The 20789-nt window shown below is 36.9% G+C and overlaps 1 protein-coding gene across 1 annotated transcript in view; it reads right to left on the reverse strand.

Moving 5' to 3' along the window:
- Bub1 (BUB1 mitotic checkpoint serine/threonine kinase) overlaps positions 1-20789 on the reverse strand; it is a 32623-nt gene that overhangs the window by 10506 nt on the left and 1328 nt on the right. Inside the window, exons 2-16 of the mRNA XM_040746262.1 lie at positions 19956-20015; positions 19732-19870; positions 17774-17970; positions 15039-15082; positions 13943-14043; positions 12119-12171; positions 11849-12036; positions 9748-9902; positions 7826-8010; positions 6693-6751; positions 5467-5595; positions 5263-5373; positions 4452-4548; positions 3338-3419; positions 793-967 (exon numbers count right to left, since the gene is read on the reverse strand). Coding sequence (XP_040602196.1) covers positions 793-967; positions 3338-3419; positions 4452-4548; positions 5263-5373; positions 5467-5595; positions 6693-6751; positions 7826-8010; positions 9748-9902; positions 11849-12036; positions 12119-12171; positions 13943-14043; positions 15039-15082; positions 17774-17970; positions 19732-19870; positions 19956-20015 — 1775 coding nt within the window. The remainder of the gene's footprint in view (positions 1-792; positions 968-3337; positions 3420-4451; positions 4549-5262; positions 5374-5466; positions 5596-6692; positions 6752-7825; positions 8011-9747; positions 9903-11848; positions 12037-12118; positions 12172-13942; positions 14044-15038; positions 15083-17773; positions 17971-19731; positions 19871-19955; positions 20016-20789) is intronic.

Below are 20789 nucleotides of genomic sequence, written 5' to 3' on the forward strand. Positions count from 1 at the left end.
CCCTGGAACTGAAATTAAAGACTGCTGGAAGCTTCCATGTGGACCCTGGGAACCAAACCCTGGATGACTGACTGAACTGCCAGTGTTTGTAACTGTTGAGCTATCTCTACAGTTCACACATGTGTATCTTTTATATAAAGGTTACATTAGGCATGAGGTTGAAAAGAGGACTAATAGAGTTTTATAATTCCTCTCTTGAAATCAGGTAAAAATGTTAAAATGTGATTTTCTCTGCATAGTATACTTGTTCATATGTATAAAGTGATAAAAAAATTTTTAGATACATCATGGACAAAAATTGGCTATTCATTACTCATTAATATATGCTCATTGTTTCTAATATTTAAATAACTTAATCTTTCTGTAGTAGCCCTTTCTTTGCTATCATAATACAACATACACCTATTGGATATAACTTTTTTTTGTTTTTTGTTTTTTTTGGTTTTTTCGAGGCCGGGTTTCTCTGTGTTGTTTTGGAGGCTGTCCTGGAACTCGCTCTGTAGACCAGGCTGGCCTCGAACTCACAGAGATTCACCTGCCTCTGCCTCCCGAGTGCTGGGATTAAAGGTGTACGCCACCAACGCCCGGCTTGGATATAACTTTTAAGTGACTGTTCACGTGTTTTCTACTTTCTACCTATTTACTGAAATTTAAAAACAAAAACATGCATACACACATAAGTAGATTTTAAGCTTTTCTACAGTTTTTAAACTTCCTTTTTAGAATTTTCAAGAAGCCATAATACTAAACAGTATATTTTTGCAGAAGATACTAAAATAATTAAACACACACCTTTATCTTCTGAAATCTGCACCGAATCTGCTGGAAATTTGTGGAATGGTGTAGACGAAAGCTGGGCAGCAGATGTAAAATCTCCTGTACTTTTAGAACAGGGAGCTAGGGTTTTGTTGTAGTGAACACCACATACTATTGATTCATCCACAAACTCATCACTGTGAGGTCCTTCCTACAACAGAATATGAATTTAAAAAAGCAATTTATTTGCCTGCTTTGTTGATGAAACTGAACAAATCAACATTTTAAGTCCAGCAGTTGACATAGTCCTGGAATACAAACAATTCAGGAAGGTGAATATATAAAGAGGTTCACATGAGGTTAGGAGCTCAAAATCATCCTGAACAACACAACAAGTTCCTGTCTCAAAAAAAAAAAAAAAAAACCAAACATTTCAAAATAGAAGAAAAGAGGATTTAAAGAAACAGATATGAACCTCTTGTTTTTAGCATTCTTTAACAGAGCTACATAACAATTAAACATGTTTTTATCTTGTACATTATTCTTTAAATTTGAAAAGAATTATAAAGATAATAAAAAGTTGTTCTCCTTCATTATGTTCCCTCTAATGGCAATCTTGTTTAAAATGTAGTTTATTGTAAAAGCAACAACAACAACAACAACAAAAAAAATGATACTAGCAACCGGAGCCCTTATTTGATTTCTCTATTTCCTCCCCAACCTCCAGCATAGGTCAGCACACTGCTCATGGCTGTCCTGTCCACTCAGCTGTTCTGACGACAGCTACCTCTGCATCCTTCCTACCCTTTCTTGCATTGATCGTTTTGAATAGAGGTCAGGATCCGTGACTGCACCTAGTTTAGGCTTTTATAATAGGGCTCTATTTTAGAGAGTACTCAGGGATTATCTTATTAAACTTTGGGAATATATGTCATAACACAAGTTATTTCTGGTGAAGTTAACCCAATCACTTAGTCAGGTATCCCTGAGGTTTCCTTCATGAATTGCTTTTCCTCTCCCCACTGTCTTTTTTTGATGCAAATCACCATGACCTGCCTATACTGAAAGGGAAATAAACTAAACCCTATCTTCCAGAGGGCATCGTCAAAGAATTAGTGGAGAAATATTACATTTACTTATTTGTGAGTGTGTGTACCAAGTACACCACCAACTCACATGTGGATGTCAGAGAACAACTGTGGGAGTCAATTCTTTTTCTAACATGTGGGTCCCAGGGATCAAACTTGGGTCTTTCAGGCTGGTGGAAAATGCCTTTACCTGCTGAGTCATCTCATTGGCCCTCTTGGAGAAATGTTAAACCAATATAGTAATTGGTAATTTTGAAAAGATGCTTGTGAGCTATGCAGACATTGTTTCTTCTCAGTGACATTAGTAGTCATCCATGGGCCTTGCCTATAGTAGTTATTATCTTAGTGTTCTAACAGTAACCTATACTCCTTGGAGTGCTTCTTTCTGTAAGGTAGATTTGTCCTCTCTACCCTATTGTATAAATATGAATATTAGTTTTATTTCTTGGGTTATAATTTAATTTACCTTACTTATTTTCTCTTTCAAATTGTCTCAGGTTTGATCCTGACTTCTTCAAGTTGGTTCCTGTGCTACCCACCCTTTACAAAAACACAAAACCAAAACAATTACATCCTTAATTTCTGGTGTAGGCTACCCTAGGCTCACCTTCTATTTGCCCTGAAATGGTCTATAGAATCAGACATTTTTTTTATAGAACATAATTAATTATAGGCTAAGTTTTAGAATCTGTGGGGAAGGAAAACTAAAGTTTCTTCAGAACTAAACTTGATAAGTCCTCGAAGTTCTTAAAATGCAATATACTTTTTGCACATCACCTTTTTTTTTTTTTTAATTCCACCATACTTTCCAGTATTGAAGGGAAAATTGGAAACTGGAACAGATTCTGCTCAGCACCAGCATATATAGAAAGTATACCCTCTTTTGTTTGTTTGTTTGTTTGTTTATAGTGGCACTGAATCTAAAATCCAGTCCATTATTTTGGAAAATTGTAAGGCTAAGCATTTCATCAAAAGATTGAGAGACTCACAAAAGTTAATTCAAAAGAACCTTAAAACAGAGAGCTTGGGTTCAGCAGCATGTCTCAGAAAGGGTAAATTAACAGTAAGGAATCCTTGGCTGGTATACCACTGTCACAGGGGCACGTGGATATAGACTAAAACCATACTTGGAGACTACTCTGGGTCCTGGCAAAAGTCTAGATACAATGGCTGCTAACAGACAAGAAAACTGGGGGCCAATGAACAGGTAAAGCTTGGCTGCTGTGTACTGTTGATGATCTAGCTTCTTTAATTTTCTGGGTTTCTCACTAATAACCCCCTGGAGGTCTCAATTCTTATGTCTAAGAAAAAATATATATCACTGAGTAGCACTGCCAAGCTAAAGGAATGGCTAATGAGAGGTAAGGATTGCATAACTACTTTAATTTTGCTGATGAATACATTCTTCATGCCATTTGATGAGCATAATCATTTGGTAAAATTAAGAACAGATCCCAAGACCCATTTCACTGATAAAGCAGAGATTTACTTACATTTGGTGTTGAAGGAAATTTGCTGACAGAGCGTTCTCCAAAGGTTCTTGTTCCTGTGGGCTTATTTTTAGGCTGTGGTAAGCTAAAGAAAGATTTGTATAATTACAAATCATAGAACATACAGATGAGACAAATAAGCTTAAAGTGTTAGGAAAAAATTTGTCACTTCTCCTAGGTAATGAGTTAATGAATTTTACAGAGATTCCTTACTTTCACAGCAACTATAGCAAAACTGGGTCCAAACTGAATTAACTGTAAATAGAAGATATTTTTATTAGACTGGGTTACAAATTTTAGAAGCAAACGAAAACAAGGACCTTGACCAGTAGGATGTCCTGGTCTTATTTATAGTGCCTGCTCTGGATATGGATATCATTTCTACAAGCTGGTCATGCTGTCTCCTTTCTACCTCAGCATGAAGTTCTTCCGTGCCAAGATACCTGTAACTCATATAACTTCATTTGTTTTAAATAACAGTGAAGATTCCTGAAAACACCTCATTCTATGCCCTGATGTCTTGCTAATGAGTTGTTCTACCTTAAAACATTTTGTCTGGGCTGGACGTTGGTGGCACACGCCTTTAATCCCAGCACTTGTGAGGCAGAGGCAGGTGGATATCTGTTAGTTCAAGATCCGCCTGGTCTACAGAGCGAGTGCCAGGATAGGCTCTAAAACCTACACAGAGAAACCCTATCTCGAAAAATCAAAAAAACAAAAAACAAAAGACAAAAACAACATTTTCTCAGTAGTTATTACTCAACATAAGCCACTTTCTGTTCTACTTTATCTGCCCTGCACTTTACAGATATACAGGCAGATTCATCCACATCTAATACAATTTCAGAGAATCCATCTGTTCTCTGACAACTGTTAAGTAGACTGCATTTCTTTTTCAGCTGTGCTTCTGCTACAGGAGATCTGTCATATTAGAACTCATGCATAGTACACAGGAGGCTCATGGTGGCATCACTGGAACTCCAACCTAGACCACCCTATCTCCTTACTGCCACACAACGTTCAACTCCTAAAGGCCCCTCTGCAGGATCTTACGGACTTGCTGACATGTATATTTGCCCTCCCCACCCCAGTTTATTTTAAATAGACCTTTCTTTACCCATAATTTTCTTTGTTTCCATCTTCAAAAATAGAAAAAGCAGATGACAAAGACATGATTTTATTAACTCCCCAAGCTCCAGAAGATACTGCATTTTCTGCAAGAAAATAAGAATAGCATCTCATTACTATCTTGTGAAAAGGCATTATCCTTTAGAAACTTCAGCTACATAAGAAAAAGTACTGAAATTTTCAAAAATTACTAGGTCCTAGGTAATGACATAAGCTACTTTGCAGTGAGGTGAAGTGACTGATTCATGATCACTGGACCTAGCAGTCAGGGCCCAGTGGAGATCCTGTCACATATAGAGCAGTGTTCACTCTCCTATAATGGTGCTACAAAGCTCACTCAACAAAAAGTACACAAAACAAAAGTTGAGCGTTTTCTGTTGTTGTTCATGTCATTTAAGAAAAAAAAATAATGTTTGAATGTTCATTTCCAGTCTTCCCAATTCTAACTAGACTTTACTTATCTTTGTCATGATTTTTGATTTCTAGCAGTGCTGGGCTCCAAACTCCACCTAGATGTCTTTTTCAGGAGTTGCTTAAGTCTCAGGTTGAAAACTTACTTTTCTAACTGTTCCTACCCATGATGCTTTTGTCCTGTATCACTCATTATTAAATAATAACAAAAAATCCAACATAACAAAAAAGTCACTGTAACCCTTTCAAAGTGTCATATGTGAAATTTATTCATTCCCTGCTCTTACATGGCCACTATTCAAAGGCAGGGCCACACCTAAATCCTGATAATGCCTACAGCGACTTCCAATGATACTGTATACTTTAATTGTTTTTAGATAAATCATTACTTTGAAACTGCGCTTCAAATGCATCTTCATTTTGATCTAGAGAAGGGCACTCATTGTTATCATCTGAAATGTCAGGAAGTGTTGGAGCCTGAAACATATTCATGATGAAACCTTATAAAACAGAAAAAAACATATGTCAACAGGTTGCAAATCAGTTTTTATTAATTTGCTAGAGGCAATATGCATACACACAAAACATTTTACCTAATGCTTCCTTGGTGTGCACGGTCGGTGATGGCTGCACTTTGGATGGTGTTGCTTGAACTATTCCCAATGACGTGTTTGGAGTTGTGTGAAAAGAATTAATGCTGGCAACCTTATTTGTTTCATACACTAGCAAAGGAGTGAGACAAAATGTACCATCAGTATGCCATTCAGAACACATTAAAAGGCACATGATTACAGTAATTACAATTAAAAAGTTTACCAATGTCAATAATTATCACTATTTCCATTATCATTGATTGGGCTTTCAATAATACCATGAAGTAAGATCAAGAACTGTCCTTTGATAGAAAAAAAAATAAAGGTCACATCAACTTAGGAGTTTTGTCATGAAAAGAATCTTTAGTTCAAAATACACCAAGTACTACCTGTGTTCACACTGTTAATCATTCCCTCCTACTATGTTATGAATCTTAAGGATGTTTTTCATTTCATTGCTCAGGCTTTATTTCTCTTTCTCCTTGTCTTTGCCCTGCTCATCTGGAAGCACTGACATCTTTGGTGCTTAGAATGTAACAGGAATGCTGCTGCCTGAAAGCTCCACATTTGTCGTTCATTCTGCAGCATGAGTAGTTCCCCTTTCTAGTTTTGTAACCTAAATCTTACTCTATCAGTTCTTCCTACTCACCTTCTTTGAAATCTAACTCTCTACCCTAATATAAACCTCTTTTCCTATGGAAATTCTTACCTTTTTCATCATGACTACCTCACTAACTACGTAGAACTGTGCTTTGTATCTCGCAAGCATGAACCAAGTTTTGGTGCAATAAGTCTCTATTTCATATAGCCCTGTTCCTACTGTTAGTAGAAAGGATGCCAGTCACATAAGGAAAGGAAGTGAATGACCAAACTGTGCCTTTATTATTTAATGGACAAAACTATCTTCTATGAAAATGTCTCCACTGTCGTACCAAACAGAATATAATACTAACTAAACTTTGGATCTCCTTTTCCATCTAATGCATTAATTGACTTTCAGATTAATATACTGAGAAGCTTAAAGAAAAATGCCAAAGGATACTGAACTAGGAAGATGTGACTAATAAATGAGTTTCTGGTTTTGACCAAAAATTGTCTAAAGCTTTACGACATTATTCTTACCCTCTGAAGAGGAAAGCCTTCCTATACCACAGTCACAATTTAGACACTGAACAAACCAAGAGTCACCCAAACAAGTTGGATAAATTATTACAATGCAACACTACCTTCTTTTGTTTCTGGTCCACTCTGAGGCATGAATTCATGAATACTTTGACTCACATACCTGGAAGAGAAATTTCTTGAGACACAATGAAGAATAAACATTCTTTACACATTAGAATTTTTAACTAACTCTCAAGAAAGAATAAAAAAAAAATGCCAACAATGCTACGTCTGTCAGGGTGAGGACAAAATTGCTTAGGGCCAGGGTTAAGTAAATGAAATATTTATTGTCTTTGAGAATACTAATTCTTCCAAATAAAGATAAACATTGAACATTTTTGTGCCACCCACTGGATCTGCATTTAAGCACAATAACAACCATCCCTCCATGTGGCAGGACAGAATAATGGCTTCCCAAATTCAAACACACTTCATGTATGGCTCATGTTAAAGGCCTAAGACCTAGCTGCAGACACTGCATGCTAGTGGAACTAGTACCTTTCTTGTACTAGTTACCTGAAACAACCTGTGATGTCCAGACTTAAATTAACAGCAAGGAGGGTGAAGGGAAAATGTAGCAAACCACTTATATAACAGCTTGCTTTCAAACACACTGGGGCAGTCAACCTCATCTGCCTAATACTCCTAGAATTCTCTTAAGGAACTGTATTAAAATGTTAAGCAAAGAAATGCAAATCACTTTTAGTTTTACAAATTCCTATCAAATTACAAATTAAGCAATGAATAACCAAAGACAAAAATGTAAAACAAACAAACTGGGGAGTTTGACACAAAGAACCATTGATACGGATCCCAAATAGCTTCTGAAGGAAGACAAAGAAAACATGAGAACATATGTCAAGTAACTTTCTGTGCAGTAATAGTGCCTAACATATGTAGTCAAAGTCAGTAAGTACTTTGTTTGCAGTTTACAGCTATATATTCTGAAAGTACAGAGAAACTGCTTAAAGTTTATAATTCAAGAAAAAAGTACAAAGTAAACAAATACTGTAAAAGAAGTGTAGAATTAAGTCTGAAAGAATCAAAGTCAGTATTTTGAGAATCTTTTCAACATATTCATAAAATTTTAAAAAACAAGAACCATTGATCTTTTGTACAACATGATATTGAAGATCATTAAAAGAAATTATACATGCAATTCACATTACTATCACCTTCAGGACATTTAGCTTACCTAGAATCTGTCTCTGACTGGCCACTTAAAGGAATAGGAAGAGATGGCTGGCAGGCAGTTGGGATCATCAAAGCATCAGTAACAGCATTTACCATAAGAGGAATAGAAGGTGGCTCCTGTGGTTTCTCTCCTGAGTTCTCTGAGGTCTGCTGATTGATGGAGGGAAGATTTGGAACCCTCAGTTCCTGTAGGGAACAAGTATTCCATTCTATGCATACTGGAATAACATTTCATGTCGAACAAAAGGATACAAAACAACAAAACTTGGAAGTCTTGAATATTACTAATTAGTCATTAGAGCTTTTCAAAGCACAGCAACAAAAAAAGACTAGCCTGTATTATGGCTTCTTGCAGCTTCTTAAACACGGTCACACCAAAAGCTTATATTTAAAATTTCCTTATGTTATTTATGTATGTATGTAGGTGCATACATATGTAAGTCAGTGGACAACTTTTAGGAGCTTGTTCCCTTTTATTTGCTGGCCCAATGTCTCTCACAAGCATCCAGGCAATTTCCCTTTCTCTGCCTCTCACTCACAGTATGAGAGTTGGGATCACAGATGTGTGCCACTATATCTGGCTTTTTTTAACATGTGTTGCTGGAATCAAACTCAAGTCATATGGCTTGTACAGCAAATGCCTTTATTGGCTGAGGTATCACTACAGCCCAGTATCTTATACTTTTAACCACTGAAAAACAAATTGGCTTTTATAATAATATCAGTATTTACGAAGTAGCTCAGTTGGACATAGCGGCTCATGAGAGTCCAAGACACAGGAGGACTGCAGTGAGGCTGAGGCTAGTCTGGTTACCTAGCAAGTTCTAGGCCAGCCTAGGTGAGTGTGAAACTCTGTCTAAAAAAACAAAAACAAGAACAGAGGACTGAGAAACAATACATGTTAGATCAAAGTAGAAAGGAAACCACTAGGAGCAAAAGAATACATGGTAAAGCGAGGGTCACAGAAAGGAAAAGGAGGATCAACAAAAACAAAGTATGACAATGTCATAATGAAACTCAATTACTTCATATGTTAAATTATAAAAAAAGACAATTGAATCACAAAACAAACTCTTTACTTAATTTTGGGAAAAGACTAAAATTAAGGTTATCAAACATTCCTCACAGTGCCCTACTCAAATCTTCTTAGTAGTCATTTTCTATTTAACGAATAGGATACATTCACATTAATTTCCACAAAGGCACATGGTCCATAAACAAACTCTTAGAATATCAGCTTTCCTATTTACACAGAAATAGAATGTAATAAAAGGCAGAAAGGCTAATTCCTTATCTTATGGTAGCATTCTTAAAAATTCTAAGAGTTAACTTTAGCTGGATGTGGTGGCATATGCCATTAATCACAGCTCTTTAGAGGCAGAAATAGGGGCATACCTATCAGCTCAAGGTCCATCTGGTTCACGTAGCAAGTTAAAGGTCAGCCTACATACTAAGAATCTATCTCAAAACCAAAACAAAAGATCCAAAAGCAGTAACTTAAATGACCTATACTAAAAACAGTCACAGCACAGATCAATTACCCATTAGAAGTACCACAGACTTCAGGGTTTTTCGTACCTTGGCAGTCTATAGAGACTTGACTAAGCTAAGCATTTCTACCCAGTCTCTGTATTTCTTTGCTCATTCCATTTTTTGTTTTGCTGCTGTTGTTTTGTTTTCTGTATAGTCTTGGCTGTCCTAGAGCTTGCTCTGTTGAACCCAGAGATCCGCCTGTCTCTGCCTCCCAAGTGCTGAGATTAAAAGGGTGTGCCACCACAGTCTGACTCATTCCAAATTTTATATATCTTTCTGTATCAAATTAGTTTCAAATTCAGTAAGATTCCTAGGTAAATTAGAATAACTGTAAGAACAGGGCAGAGCAGCATTAGGGATAAGTTATAGCAGTGAAGAACGTGGACATACGTCAGGCCTGTTCTGGGAAGCAGTCAGATCCTCCTTGTGAGACAACTCCACCACTTGATGCAATTTCTTGTGAAGTTCATCCATTTTCTGTTTTAAGAGCTGCTCTTCGAAAGCATTTGCTTCTTTCCTTTTCATATAGTGTCTGTCTTCACTAACTAAGAAACATTAAGAAAGCATGGTTTGCTCTCAAAATTTCATCAGAGTATTGCATGGGAAATGAGCAAAAGGTCACAATTTAGGATAGATATTTTTAAATCAAAATTTTCCATATTTCTTGATTTTAGAACTGAAACTTATATTACCTTTGAATTATTATCTTTACCTATCCTCATAGTTACTATTAAATATAGGTCATATGTTATAACATATTTTAAAAAACCTATTATGTGATCAATAATATTCAGCAATGATAGTCTAACACTAAACACTTCTTATAAAACAATTATACTGTGCTGCAAATCACTTGAAAATGATTTTCTAATCATTTTTATTTTTAATTATTTTTATCTTACATATGTGCTTATGTGCATGTGTTCATGTGCACATGTATATATGTATATATGACTCCAAAGAGCCTTAGGAGCCATCCCCCTTGGTTATGTTCTCACTAGCCTGGAGTTAACCAAATAGTCTAGGCTGCTTCTGCTATCCAAGTGCTGTGCCATCACATCTGTCTTTTTAATGTGGTTCCTGGGAATCAAACACACATCCTCATTATTGCATGGCACATACTTTACTAACTGAGCTATCTTCCTATCTCCAGTATCCCCCACTTCAGATTTTTAAAAAAAATGTAATTCTAGGTACTTTTCAAAAAATATTAAAGTAGTAAAGGGCACAAGTCCCAAGTAAGGTATGTATGTGGAGGTCAGAGGACAACTTACTGGTTTTCCACTCCTACCATGTGGGTCTTAGGATCAGAACTCAGGTAGTCATACTTGGTGGCTTTTAATTTTTTCAAAGTGTGTGTGTGTGTGTGTGTGACAGAGAGAGAGAGAGAGAGAGAGAGAGAGAGAGAGAGAGAGAGAGAGAGAGAGAGAGAGAGAGAGAGAGAGAGAGAGAGAGTGACGTGTACATGTATGTGATGGAGCCTACAGAGGTTAGAAGTGTTGGATCCCCCTGGAGCTGGGTGTTATAGGTGTTGATCACTGAACTCAGGTCTTTGGCAAAAGCACCACCAGCTCTTAACTTCTGGATCACCTTTACAACTCTAGCTCTTTAGGAAACAAAGTGTACGAGGGTCAGAGTTTCAAGCAAAACTTGGGATAGTTCTATGTCCACTAAACATTAAATATGGGCACACTCCAAACAAATCAGTCTATCTAGAGACTACAGTTTTGGCACATTAAGTAAAGTATCCATGAACAATTCAAAATGGGTCCTCCACAAGTATTAACTGACTTTTCTCTATGGTTGGTTAGCTATAAAAATAATGAACACAGGGGCCAGAGAGATGGCTCAGCAGTTAAGAGAGCTTGCTGCTCTTGCAAAATTCAGTTCAGTACCTGGTACCTGTATCAGACAGTTCACAACTGCCTCTTCTGGCCTCTGACGACACTGCACTTACATGCACAAACCCACACTCACATAACTTTAAATAATACAATCTTTAAAAAGGTAATGAGCAAAAAGCTCACATAGTAGATCTTGTCCAAATAACCTACAGAGCATAAAAACCTGAGTGGAACAAAGGTTCATTTTCCTCTCTCCAAGGTGCACATTTCTTGGCATGCTGATCAGAAGACTACTTCTGCATATTTTGTTTAAAGTAGATGCAAACTTGGAAAAATCTCTTCTGAACCTCAGTTCTCAATTAAATTTCTTCATACAACAAATAAATGCTCTACAAATTTAGGACTACTGTATACAGAGGTCCAAATTCACATAGATGATATTGAAACACTATCCAATTCACTAATGAAAGGCAACACCAGAAAGGATGTTTATTGTTTTAACTGTCAGCTGTGTTATCAGTTCAGCAGTGAAGCCTGTGGACAAGCATTGCTGCTAGGCTAGTGTCTAACAAGGACTTCTAGGCTTCTGATAGGAGTTCAAGACATTCTCTTGACAAAAAATAAACAAGCTATAAGAGTGCAAATACCCCACTGTTCATGCTTTCTCCGTTGATTGTATTTCTGGGCTCTTAGTTCTTCAAAGGAAAATTCTGAATCCCCACGAATAAGCTTTTCCTTGCAGTACATAACAACCTGCTGAGAGTTAGCCTTGGGTGCCACAGATGAACTCACAGAGCATTCTGATTTGGAAATCATGATCACTCTTTGCTCCTGACTGGGGAGAAAGACACCATTTACAATAGTGTACTAAAGTAACTTAAAGGAAACTTAAGTAATAATGTATTCATTGTACTTACATATTAGACACTTTATCACAAGTGGAAGGTGTCACATCAGAACAATCTGAGTCCTAAAAGACAGAAAACAATAATGAGCATTCACTTATCAGAGAAACCTTCACACAAATTACTTCACAATTAATCAGAAAAAGCTCCATAGGAAGGGGCCTCTTAATCTCAAGTAGATTTATATGTTTATAAAAATTATGGTTATTAGCTAAAGCTTTAGTTGACATTATTTTTACTTAACTTTTCAAACTGAGGTCCCCCAAAAGAAAGTAATTAAATTTAAGATATTAAAATTTCTTTCTGGTATTGCTTTACTCACAGAAGTTCCCAATAGTAGCAATAACCCACTAAACAAATATTTATTGGTATTTCACAATTATCATACAATGAGCTAGGTCTTGGGCATATGACCAGAAATAACACCCATTTCATCCGTCTAAAAATTTATAGTAGATGCCGGGCGTTGGTGGTGCACGCCTTTAATCCCAGCACTTGGGAGGCAGAGGCAGGTGGATCTCTGTGAGTTCGAGGCCAGCCTGGTCTATATAGTCAGTTCCAGGACAGCCTCCAAAGCCACAGAGAAACCCTGTCTCGAAAAACCAAAAAAAAAAAAAAAAAAAAAAAAAAAAAAGAATTTATAGTAGAAAGAATGGGGATGGAAAACATTGTAAGATAGAAATTGGGTCAACTGTACAATCTATCAAAGTTAGACAAGCATGCTCTACTTCTAGGAATGTGCTGCCTTAGTAAAACAGATGTTTTCACATTGGATTAAGCTATAAGAGGGTTCAGCGAAAATCAAAGTTGCTAAGAAGCTGAAGAGGAGAGTTGAGTATTTTTGTTTGTTTGTTTGTTTGTTTTTCGAGACAGGGTTTCTCTATATTGCTTTGGAGGTTGTCCTGGAACTCGCTCTGTAGACCAGGCTGGCCTCAAACTCACACAGATCCGCCTGCCTCTGCCTCCCGAGTGCTGGGATTAAAGGCATGCACCACCAATGCCCAGCTGAGATTTGAGTATTCTTATGTTTATAGGTAGGCAAGACAGAAGAGCTTTAGATGGGTCAAAAATATTTATGGGGATGGTAAGTAGGCACAAGTAGAAAGCTACTTTTTGTCATGGAAAGAGCAGAGAAAGATGCAGTTACTTATGTAGTGGTTGGTAGCAGAAAATGAGAAGATATCTTCTGTTATATTTTGCAGAAATAGAGGGAGATAGACACATCCCAAATTTTAGAACAATGAAGTTTAAAATCACAATAATTTGGTATTAAAGAATTAACTGGTAAATACAATAGACATATAATGTTAAGACTGATACGGAACATATGGAAGAAATGCCTGAAAGTGCTAGATCTCTGGTTGAGGTTATGTGCATAAATGAGGTTCTGGGTTCTTTTCTAAAGCTGGGCTCAAAAGCCACCAAATGTGCTGAGCAGTGGTGGCGCACGCCTTTAATCCCAGCACTCGGGAGGCAGAGGCAGTCGGATTTCTTGAGTTCGAGGCCAGGCTGGACCGACAGCCTCCAAAACAATACAGAGAAACCCTGTGATCCAAAAATAGGAATTTCCTGGGCCTATAAAGATGCCAGCAGAAAAAATAGAGGATAATAGGAAGAAATAAGCTGCAGACAGGCAGTCCTTAGGTCTGATAACAAGTTATATTCGAGTTGAGCAGAGACAGAGAATGAAAAGACTGGTGTGGAGTGGTGGCTATAATGAAGATCAGTTATAGGATACAGGGTTAATGGAATAAGATGCAAAGGCAGATATAAAAGACAGCCAAAATGGCTGTCTAATAACAACCAATACAACATACAAATAAATGTCCGTGTTACCAGACTCTTAGGAACATAGGTTGCATTTTTTCCTGGACTTGACTTTGTTGTCATGACTTGGTTTAAAATCTGTGCACTATGCAGAGCTTCTGTGGTTGCAGCTATGAGGGGAAAAATGAAATAAGTAGTAAGTGAAAAGTAACACTACACTGAATTAGCACATAATACATTCCAGTATTCTTTCAGTATGTTGTATTTAAAACATCTATTTGGAGCTGGAGAGATAGCTCAGCAGTTAAGAGCATTTGTTCTTATGGAGGACTGAGGTATAATTCCCAGCATCCACATGGTGGCTCACAGTCATTCATAATTTAGTCTATGTCTAGGGGATGTGATGCCCTCTTCTGACTTATGTGGGCACTAGGTATGCATGCAGTACAGACACATGCAAGCAAAACACTAATACATATAAAATATCTGACACATAAATACAAAAATTACTTTAGAAATAAACCCATATTATACTTTCAGAAAATGGACTAATTTTTAGTTAAGAAAAATACTAGAGAAACAATTTTCTAAACAACTCAAGAAGGTAATACCTGGATGGACTATAAAGCCTAAGTGGTTATTTTAAACAAGATGACAGTGACTGCTGTTGACATGGTATCTTTATTTCTAGGTGAAAAGAAAAGGTCACGATTTTTTAAAAGTCACATTACACTTAATTTGATTTAATTCTGAACAGATGGGGAGTCCAGCATATCCTCTCTTTGGGACAATCTTTTTCTTTTTTTCAAGACAGTATACCATATGTAGCTGTGGCTCAAAACTTATGTTCCTTCTGTGTCAGCCTTCCTTCTGAGTACTGGGACTATAGGTGTGTGCCACTACACTATATCTAGATATTAGCTTATTATTTTTTGAGGGAAATCCATTAAGCTATGCTTTCAGGTTTGTTCTATTACAGTGCTGAGACACAGCCCACCTGCTATCCAGAGCTGTTTTATGAAATTATTATCAGAGTGCTTTCCTATTACCCAGAACAGTAATTTGGTTTTCATGAAACAAACAAACAAAACAAAAAAACACTTAATGCAAATCACAAACTAAATTTTCAACAATCTAGACATTTTTTTAAAAGTTATCATTTTACCTTGAGCTGGAAAATGGGTTCCAGTAAGACGTGCCTGGAATAGACTAAATGATAATAGAAAATACATAAATATAAATTTTAACCTTATAGTTTAATGTATACATATGTGTACACACACACACACACATATAAATGGAAATTAAATGTAATAGGCAATAAAGGCAAAAAAAGAAAAACTGAATTTCAAAGTTGCTTTAAACTTTAGAAATAAAATTCTGGGAATATTTATATTAGAAAAGTCCTTTTTTCATACAATTTATGTCAATATTTTTCAAATTCACTTAGCATATACAACTTCTTTCTCCATGAACCAAGTCTGCTGATGTTAAAATTCAAAAATGCTTCAACTATGTCACATATTTTATAATTTGAAACAAAATGATTACAATATTTCAAAGAAATCAAAATACAAAACTTAAACCACTGTTTCAAAGGGCAGTGGGTTATACCACTCATGCTCTGTAAGAACTTCATACATACATCATTTCATAGCACTTTTACATATCAACTCGACCTTTTAAAAGCTGCGCAGCTCCCAAGCCTGACATTTGTGGTTAACATAATCAAGAATGTATACTGTATAGAGATATACAACTAAGCACTCAGTCTTGCTTGATTCATAATTCAAAGAAACCAGTGGTAACAAAACCATTTTATACAAAATTAGGTAATATTAAAGAATTATTGATGGGGAAGTCCTGTGTATATGTCAATAAAGCACTGTTGGCCAATAGAGAAGCAAGATAGGTGGGACTAGAAGTCGAGGAGGACTCTGGGTAGGAGAAACACAGGGAGTCATCATGTAGCCCACCAGAGAAGTAAGATGTCCGTCCGGTAAGAGAAATACTTAGATTAACAATTATGGAGTAAATACTTAAGTCAGAGCTAGCCAGTAAGAAACAAGCAAGGCCAACAGATTCATAATTAATACAGCGTCTTGTGTGTTATTTGGGGACTACAACGCGGCAGAGACCAGGTGACTGGTGGGGAAAAACCAAAGCGGCTGGCAAGGAAAAGGCTTCTCTCTACAAATTATTGTTAACTTTATTAGGTGACATAGATTAAGTCTTTAGGTAACACTTTTATAGAGGACTGCAGTGATGTCTTTAAAAATCTATCAGTACAGGGACAGTGAGACGACACAGCAGGTAAAATGCATCTGCCAGGCCTGACCACCAGAGTTAAGTCTCCCCAGGAACCTCTGACCTCCACACACTTGCAGTGGTGTGCTTGCCCCAAGCAAGTAAGTTAGTATAGGGAAAAAAAAGATTAAGGGGCTGAAGAGAAAGTTCAGAGGTTAAGAACACTTGCTGTTCTTCCAAAGGACTCAGGTTTGATTCCCACACCTACATGATGGTTCACAACTGGATCCAAAGCCCTCTTCTGGCCTCTGAGGGTACCAGGCACACACCCAGTCACATACATACATTCAGAAAAACTACCATACACACACACACAAACCTGTTAACAATTAGACATACTGATTTTTTCTTTTCATGTATATTTGAAAATACTCACAATAAAGTTGTTTTTAAAAGCACAAATATTATAGCAAAACTGAAAAAACAAACAGATAAGTATATTTAATGCTGGTAAGGGGTGTAATTCATAGTAGGTCTTCAATTCTTCTAATGAGAATGCAGAAGAAAACCTTTGAATAGATTGGTTGGTTGTATGTTCCACATGCCTTGACTGTTTTTTTTTGGGGGTGGTGGTGGTGGTGGTGGTTTAAAGACAGGGTTTCTCTGTAGCTTTGGAGGCTGTCCTGGAACTCGCTCTATAGACCAGACTGGCCTCGAACTCACAGAGATCCACCTGCCTCTGCCTCCTGAGTGCTGGGATTAAAGGTGTATGCCACCAATGCCCGGCTTTTTTTTTTTTTTTTTGGTTTGTCTTGAAACTGTTTAAACATACTTTCATTCATTCATTCCAATTCTAGATGTTATCAAAACCAGATAAATGTAAGAAATATATTAGCTTTAGGGGCAAGATCTTGACATAGTGTGTATATAGATTGACTTTCTAACGCATATCTTCAATCCTGTAATACTGCAAGAAAAAAGTTTCTGCATTTTTAATAATAGAAAAGTAACAGAACCAAACATGTATGGGGGAAAAATGAGATATTCATTGATATGCACTATTTACTATGGTTTGAATGGTCACCAAAACTCATATTGAAACTCAATCCCCATTGTGAGGATTTACAAAATGTTATCTCCAGCTGGGCAGTGACGGCGCACACCTTTGATCACTTGAGAGGCAGAGGTAGGTAGATCTCTGTGAATTTGGGGTCAGTTTGGTCAACAAAGCAAATTCCAGGACAGCCAGAGCTGTTACACAGAGAAATCCTGTCTTGAAATACCACACACACACACACACACACACACACACACACATACACACACACACACACACGTTACCTCCAAACTGTGATTAACTCAAGAGAGCTCTGTCTGCATGAATAGACAATTCTATTCATGGCTTAATGGGTTACTGAGGGGACAATTGGTTTTGTCTCTTGTATGTGCCCTTTTTGTGATGTGAGATCTTATGTTGCCTCACAATTCTCAGTCTAAAGTGACATTATAAAATGTCACACATCATCCTAAGAACAGTATAAAGGTCCATATCTGCATTCAGACCTACAATACACATACAGTATGACTTACAGTTTAAGTAATATACACAAAAAATACACAAAGGAAAAGATGAGTTATATATGTTGCCACTACCTGTATTGTTGTTGTATTAGTTCTTTAGGTTCAGCCTGGTTTTGAATTCCTCTCCGAAAAACAGCACTGGCATGTTGCAACTCTCCCTGGGCTTCCAGATGCCCCGCCCAAGATACATAGAGAGGAGATGACTTGGTTCCAATTCCCTGATTGTACAGAAACTCAAAATACTGATGAAGATCACTGTTGTACTCAGCCTGCAGAAACCCGGAGGAGAATCACACAACAATGAGGTACAAAGAAATAGTTTATGGATATAGGGGGCAGCCAGATAGGGAGAATGACTTCTAATCTACACTAGGAAACTATGGTTGATAATTTTATATTCCAAAATAGCTAATAGAGAGAGTTTTGATTTCTAACACATTAAAAAAGGATAAATATTGGAGGCTATATACCAATTATTCAGATCACAAGGTTATACAGTGTTTAGATGTTACTCTCTTCCATAATTATGAATAACGTTATACACAGACAACCAAACTGTTAGGCTAGGTCTATCTCAGAACCCAGGAGTCCCACATTGTTTAGTCTTCATGAAAGTCTAAGAATGTACTGCATAGGTAAAAACATATGTTGTTCAGATGGTGAATCTAAAAATCATCTCTTTCTTTGATATTCAAGGATTATGACAGTATTTCACAAAATAGTAGGGCCTATGATTCATTACATGAAATACTGCTTTGGTTTTAACCTAAGGTTATTCAAGTTCCACAGGGTGCCTTTAATTATAGTATTTTATAATTTAGGGAAAAATTCAAATTTCACTTTATCTATTCCATATGATTTCATTACTAGAATTCATAGCTCCAAGCTTTCATTTCAGATTAGACTGAAGAGTCCTGTTCTCTCTCTTTTTTTTAAACAGTTGTTAACAATGTGTATATAGTTTATTTTTGTTTTTTGAGACAGGGTTTCTCTGTGAAACAGTTCTGACTATCCTGGAACTCACTCTGTAGACTAGGCTGGCTTTGAACTCACAGAGATGCTCTGCCTCCCAAGTGCTGGGATTAAAGGCATGTACCACCACCTTTTGGCCTTGGTAACAATATTTTAATTAAAAACATGTTATCCTATCTGTACTGCATGATGTTTCTCAAAGAACAAAACAAAAACCCAATACAAAACACCCAAGCTTAGAAAACAAAAATCAATGCCCAAGAAGAAAAAAAAAAAAAAAAAGGAAAAGAACAAAAAACCAAACTGTGACCAAATAAAAGCACACAAAAAAATGTGGAGTCCATTATTTGTTGGTCAACTACTCGTGAACATGAGACCTGACACTCCACATTGAAGTTGGACAAGACAAACCAAGAAAAAGCACAAGAGTCAGAGACCTACTTGTTTGAACACTCAGGAATCCCACACAAACACCAATACTGGATGCCATAATAAACATAGAGAGCGTCCTACCCTATTAAAACCTGAGACTGCCTTTTAGTACTATATTTAGTCTCTGAATTAAAATCCCCAGAGACCTTAGCATCTAAGACCTTCTGCTTATTTTCCTTCTCTCAAGCACATTTCTTCCTTCCTTTCTTCAGACAGAGTCTCCAAACAGTGTTGGTTGGCCTAGAACTCATTGTGTAGACCAGTCTGGCCTCAACTCACAGAGATCTGCTTGCCTCTCTCTTCCAAGTGCTGGGATTAAAGGTGTGAGCCACCACAACTGGCTTCAATCACATTTCATATCCATCAATTCATTTAACTTTTTGTTACTATCTCTTGTTGGAACGTACATATGAAACAAAGAGGAGTTTTAAAAATAAATCACTGAATCCTTAATATTTTCAGTAGCTAAGACTCTAAAACACACACCTTTAACTATATAACTTCTAAAAAATTCATGACTATAAACAATAAATTGATATGAAAAAGCAGTCTAAAATGATCTTAACAAGGGAGGGGGACCAAAAGTAAAACACTGTATTTAGTTATCTACCTGAAATTATACTCACAAATTTTAAGCAATAATGGATGAATCTTGAGTCATTGTGGTACCTCTTCTTATCTAAAAATTCCTTTATTAACTGTTGCAATAATGTCATCAAGTATTCTTTATTGTCAGGAAAATTCTCTTCTACCCACTTCATAAAGCTGGAAAAATATGGATATTAGTTTTCCACAGGGTAGCACATGGTTCCTTCTTTAAAGGAAAATAAACAAACAAATGCACACTAACCTTTCCCATTCCCCAAGTGGGTCATTACCCTGGTAGCTTTGCATATGTGCTTCAAACATGCTAGAACAGAAAATACATACATGAGAGATTAAGAATAATTCCTAGAAGCCAAAGATACATTAGATTCTATACTATGTCATCTACATGCTTGGAAATGGAAATCTTGAATATCAACCCAAGCATCACAGAAAGAACAATCATTCAGAGGCATTCAGAAAAATCAGAAGCAGTATTTGCCCCCAGGTCTATCTAGATTAGCTAGTCTCCAATGTCACTGCCACCCAGTGGGACTGAGACAGGTCTATTCTGGTCATCCCCCTTACTTCTCAGATAAGATAGAGGATTAGAGTAAGGGTCAAAGAAAGACTCTCCTTTGTGTGATAACCCAGAGATAGTTTGCTTGAGTCCAAAAATAACATTGACCCAGAGGAAAAGCATATGACAGTGCTGGTAAATAGCCATAGAGCACCTAGAGGACTTTGCTTTCCTTACTTCCATAACAACCAACCACAGCTTAAGAAGTCAGGCAAGCAAATTAAATTCCAATGACCTCAGATGCTACTGTGATAGGACAAAAGTATAAAAATAGGGCCATTTTCCATGGAATAATAAAAGGAAAGAGGGGCAGACTAAAGAATACTCGAAGAGCAAAGGCTACCTTTAAGGGAGGAGCATGCGCTACGTAGCTACCAGCCATGTGAGGGGATCATCAAGCTGACAGAACTTGAGGAGCACACCAGGTGTGCTAAGTAGAAGAGGTGGCAAGTTCTATCTGCATTTTAAAATATCTTTGTTTTTTCACGGAAAGGAACAGGCATGGAAACACAAGTAGGA

Source organism: Mesocricetus auratus, unplaced genomic scaffold (genome assembly GCF_017639785.1).
Source record: "Mesocricetus auratus isolate SY011 unplaced genomic scaffold, BCM_Maur_2.0 Super-Scaffold_100004, whole genome shotgun sequence".
Classification (NCBI taxonomy): Eukaryota; Metazoa; Chordata; class Mammalia; order Rodentia; family Cricetidae; genus Mesocricetus; species Mesocricetus auratus.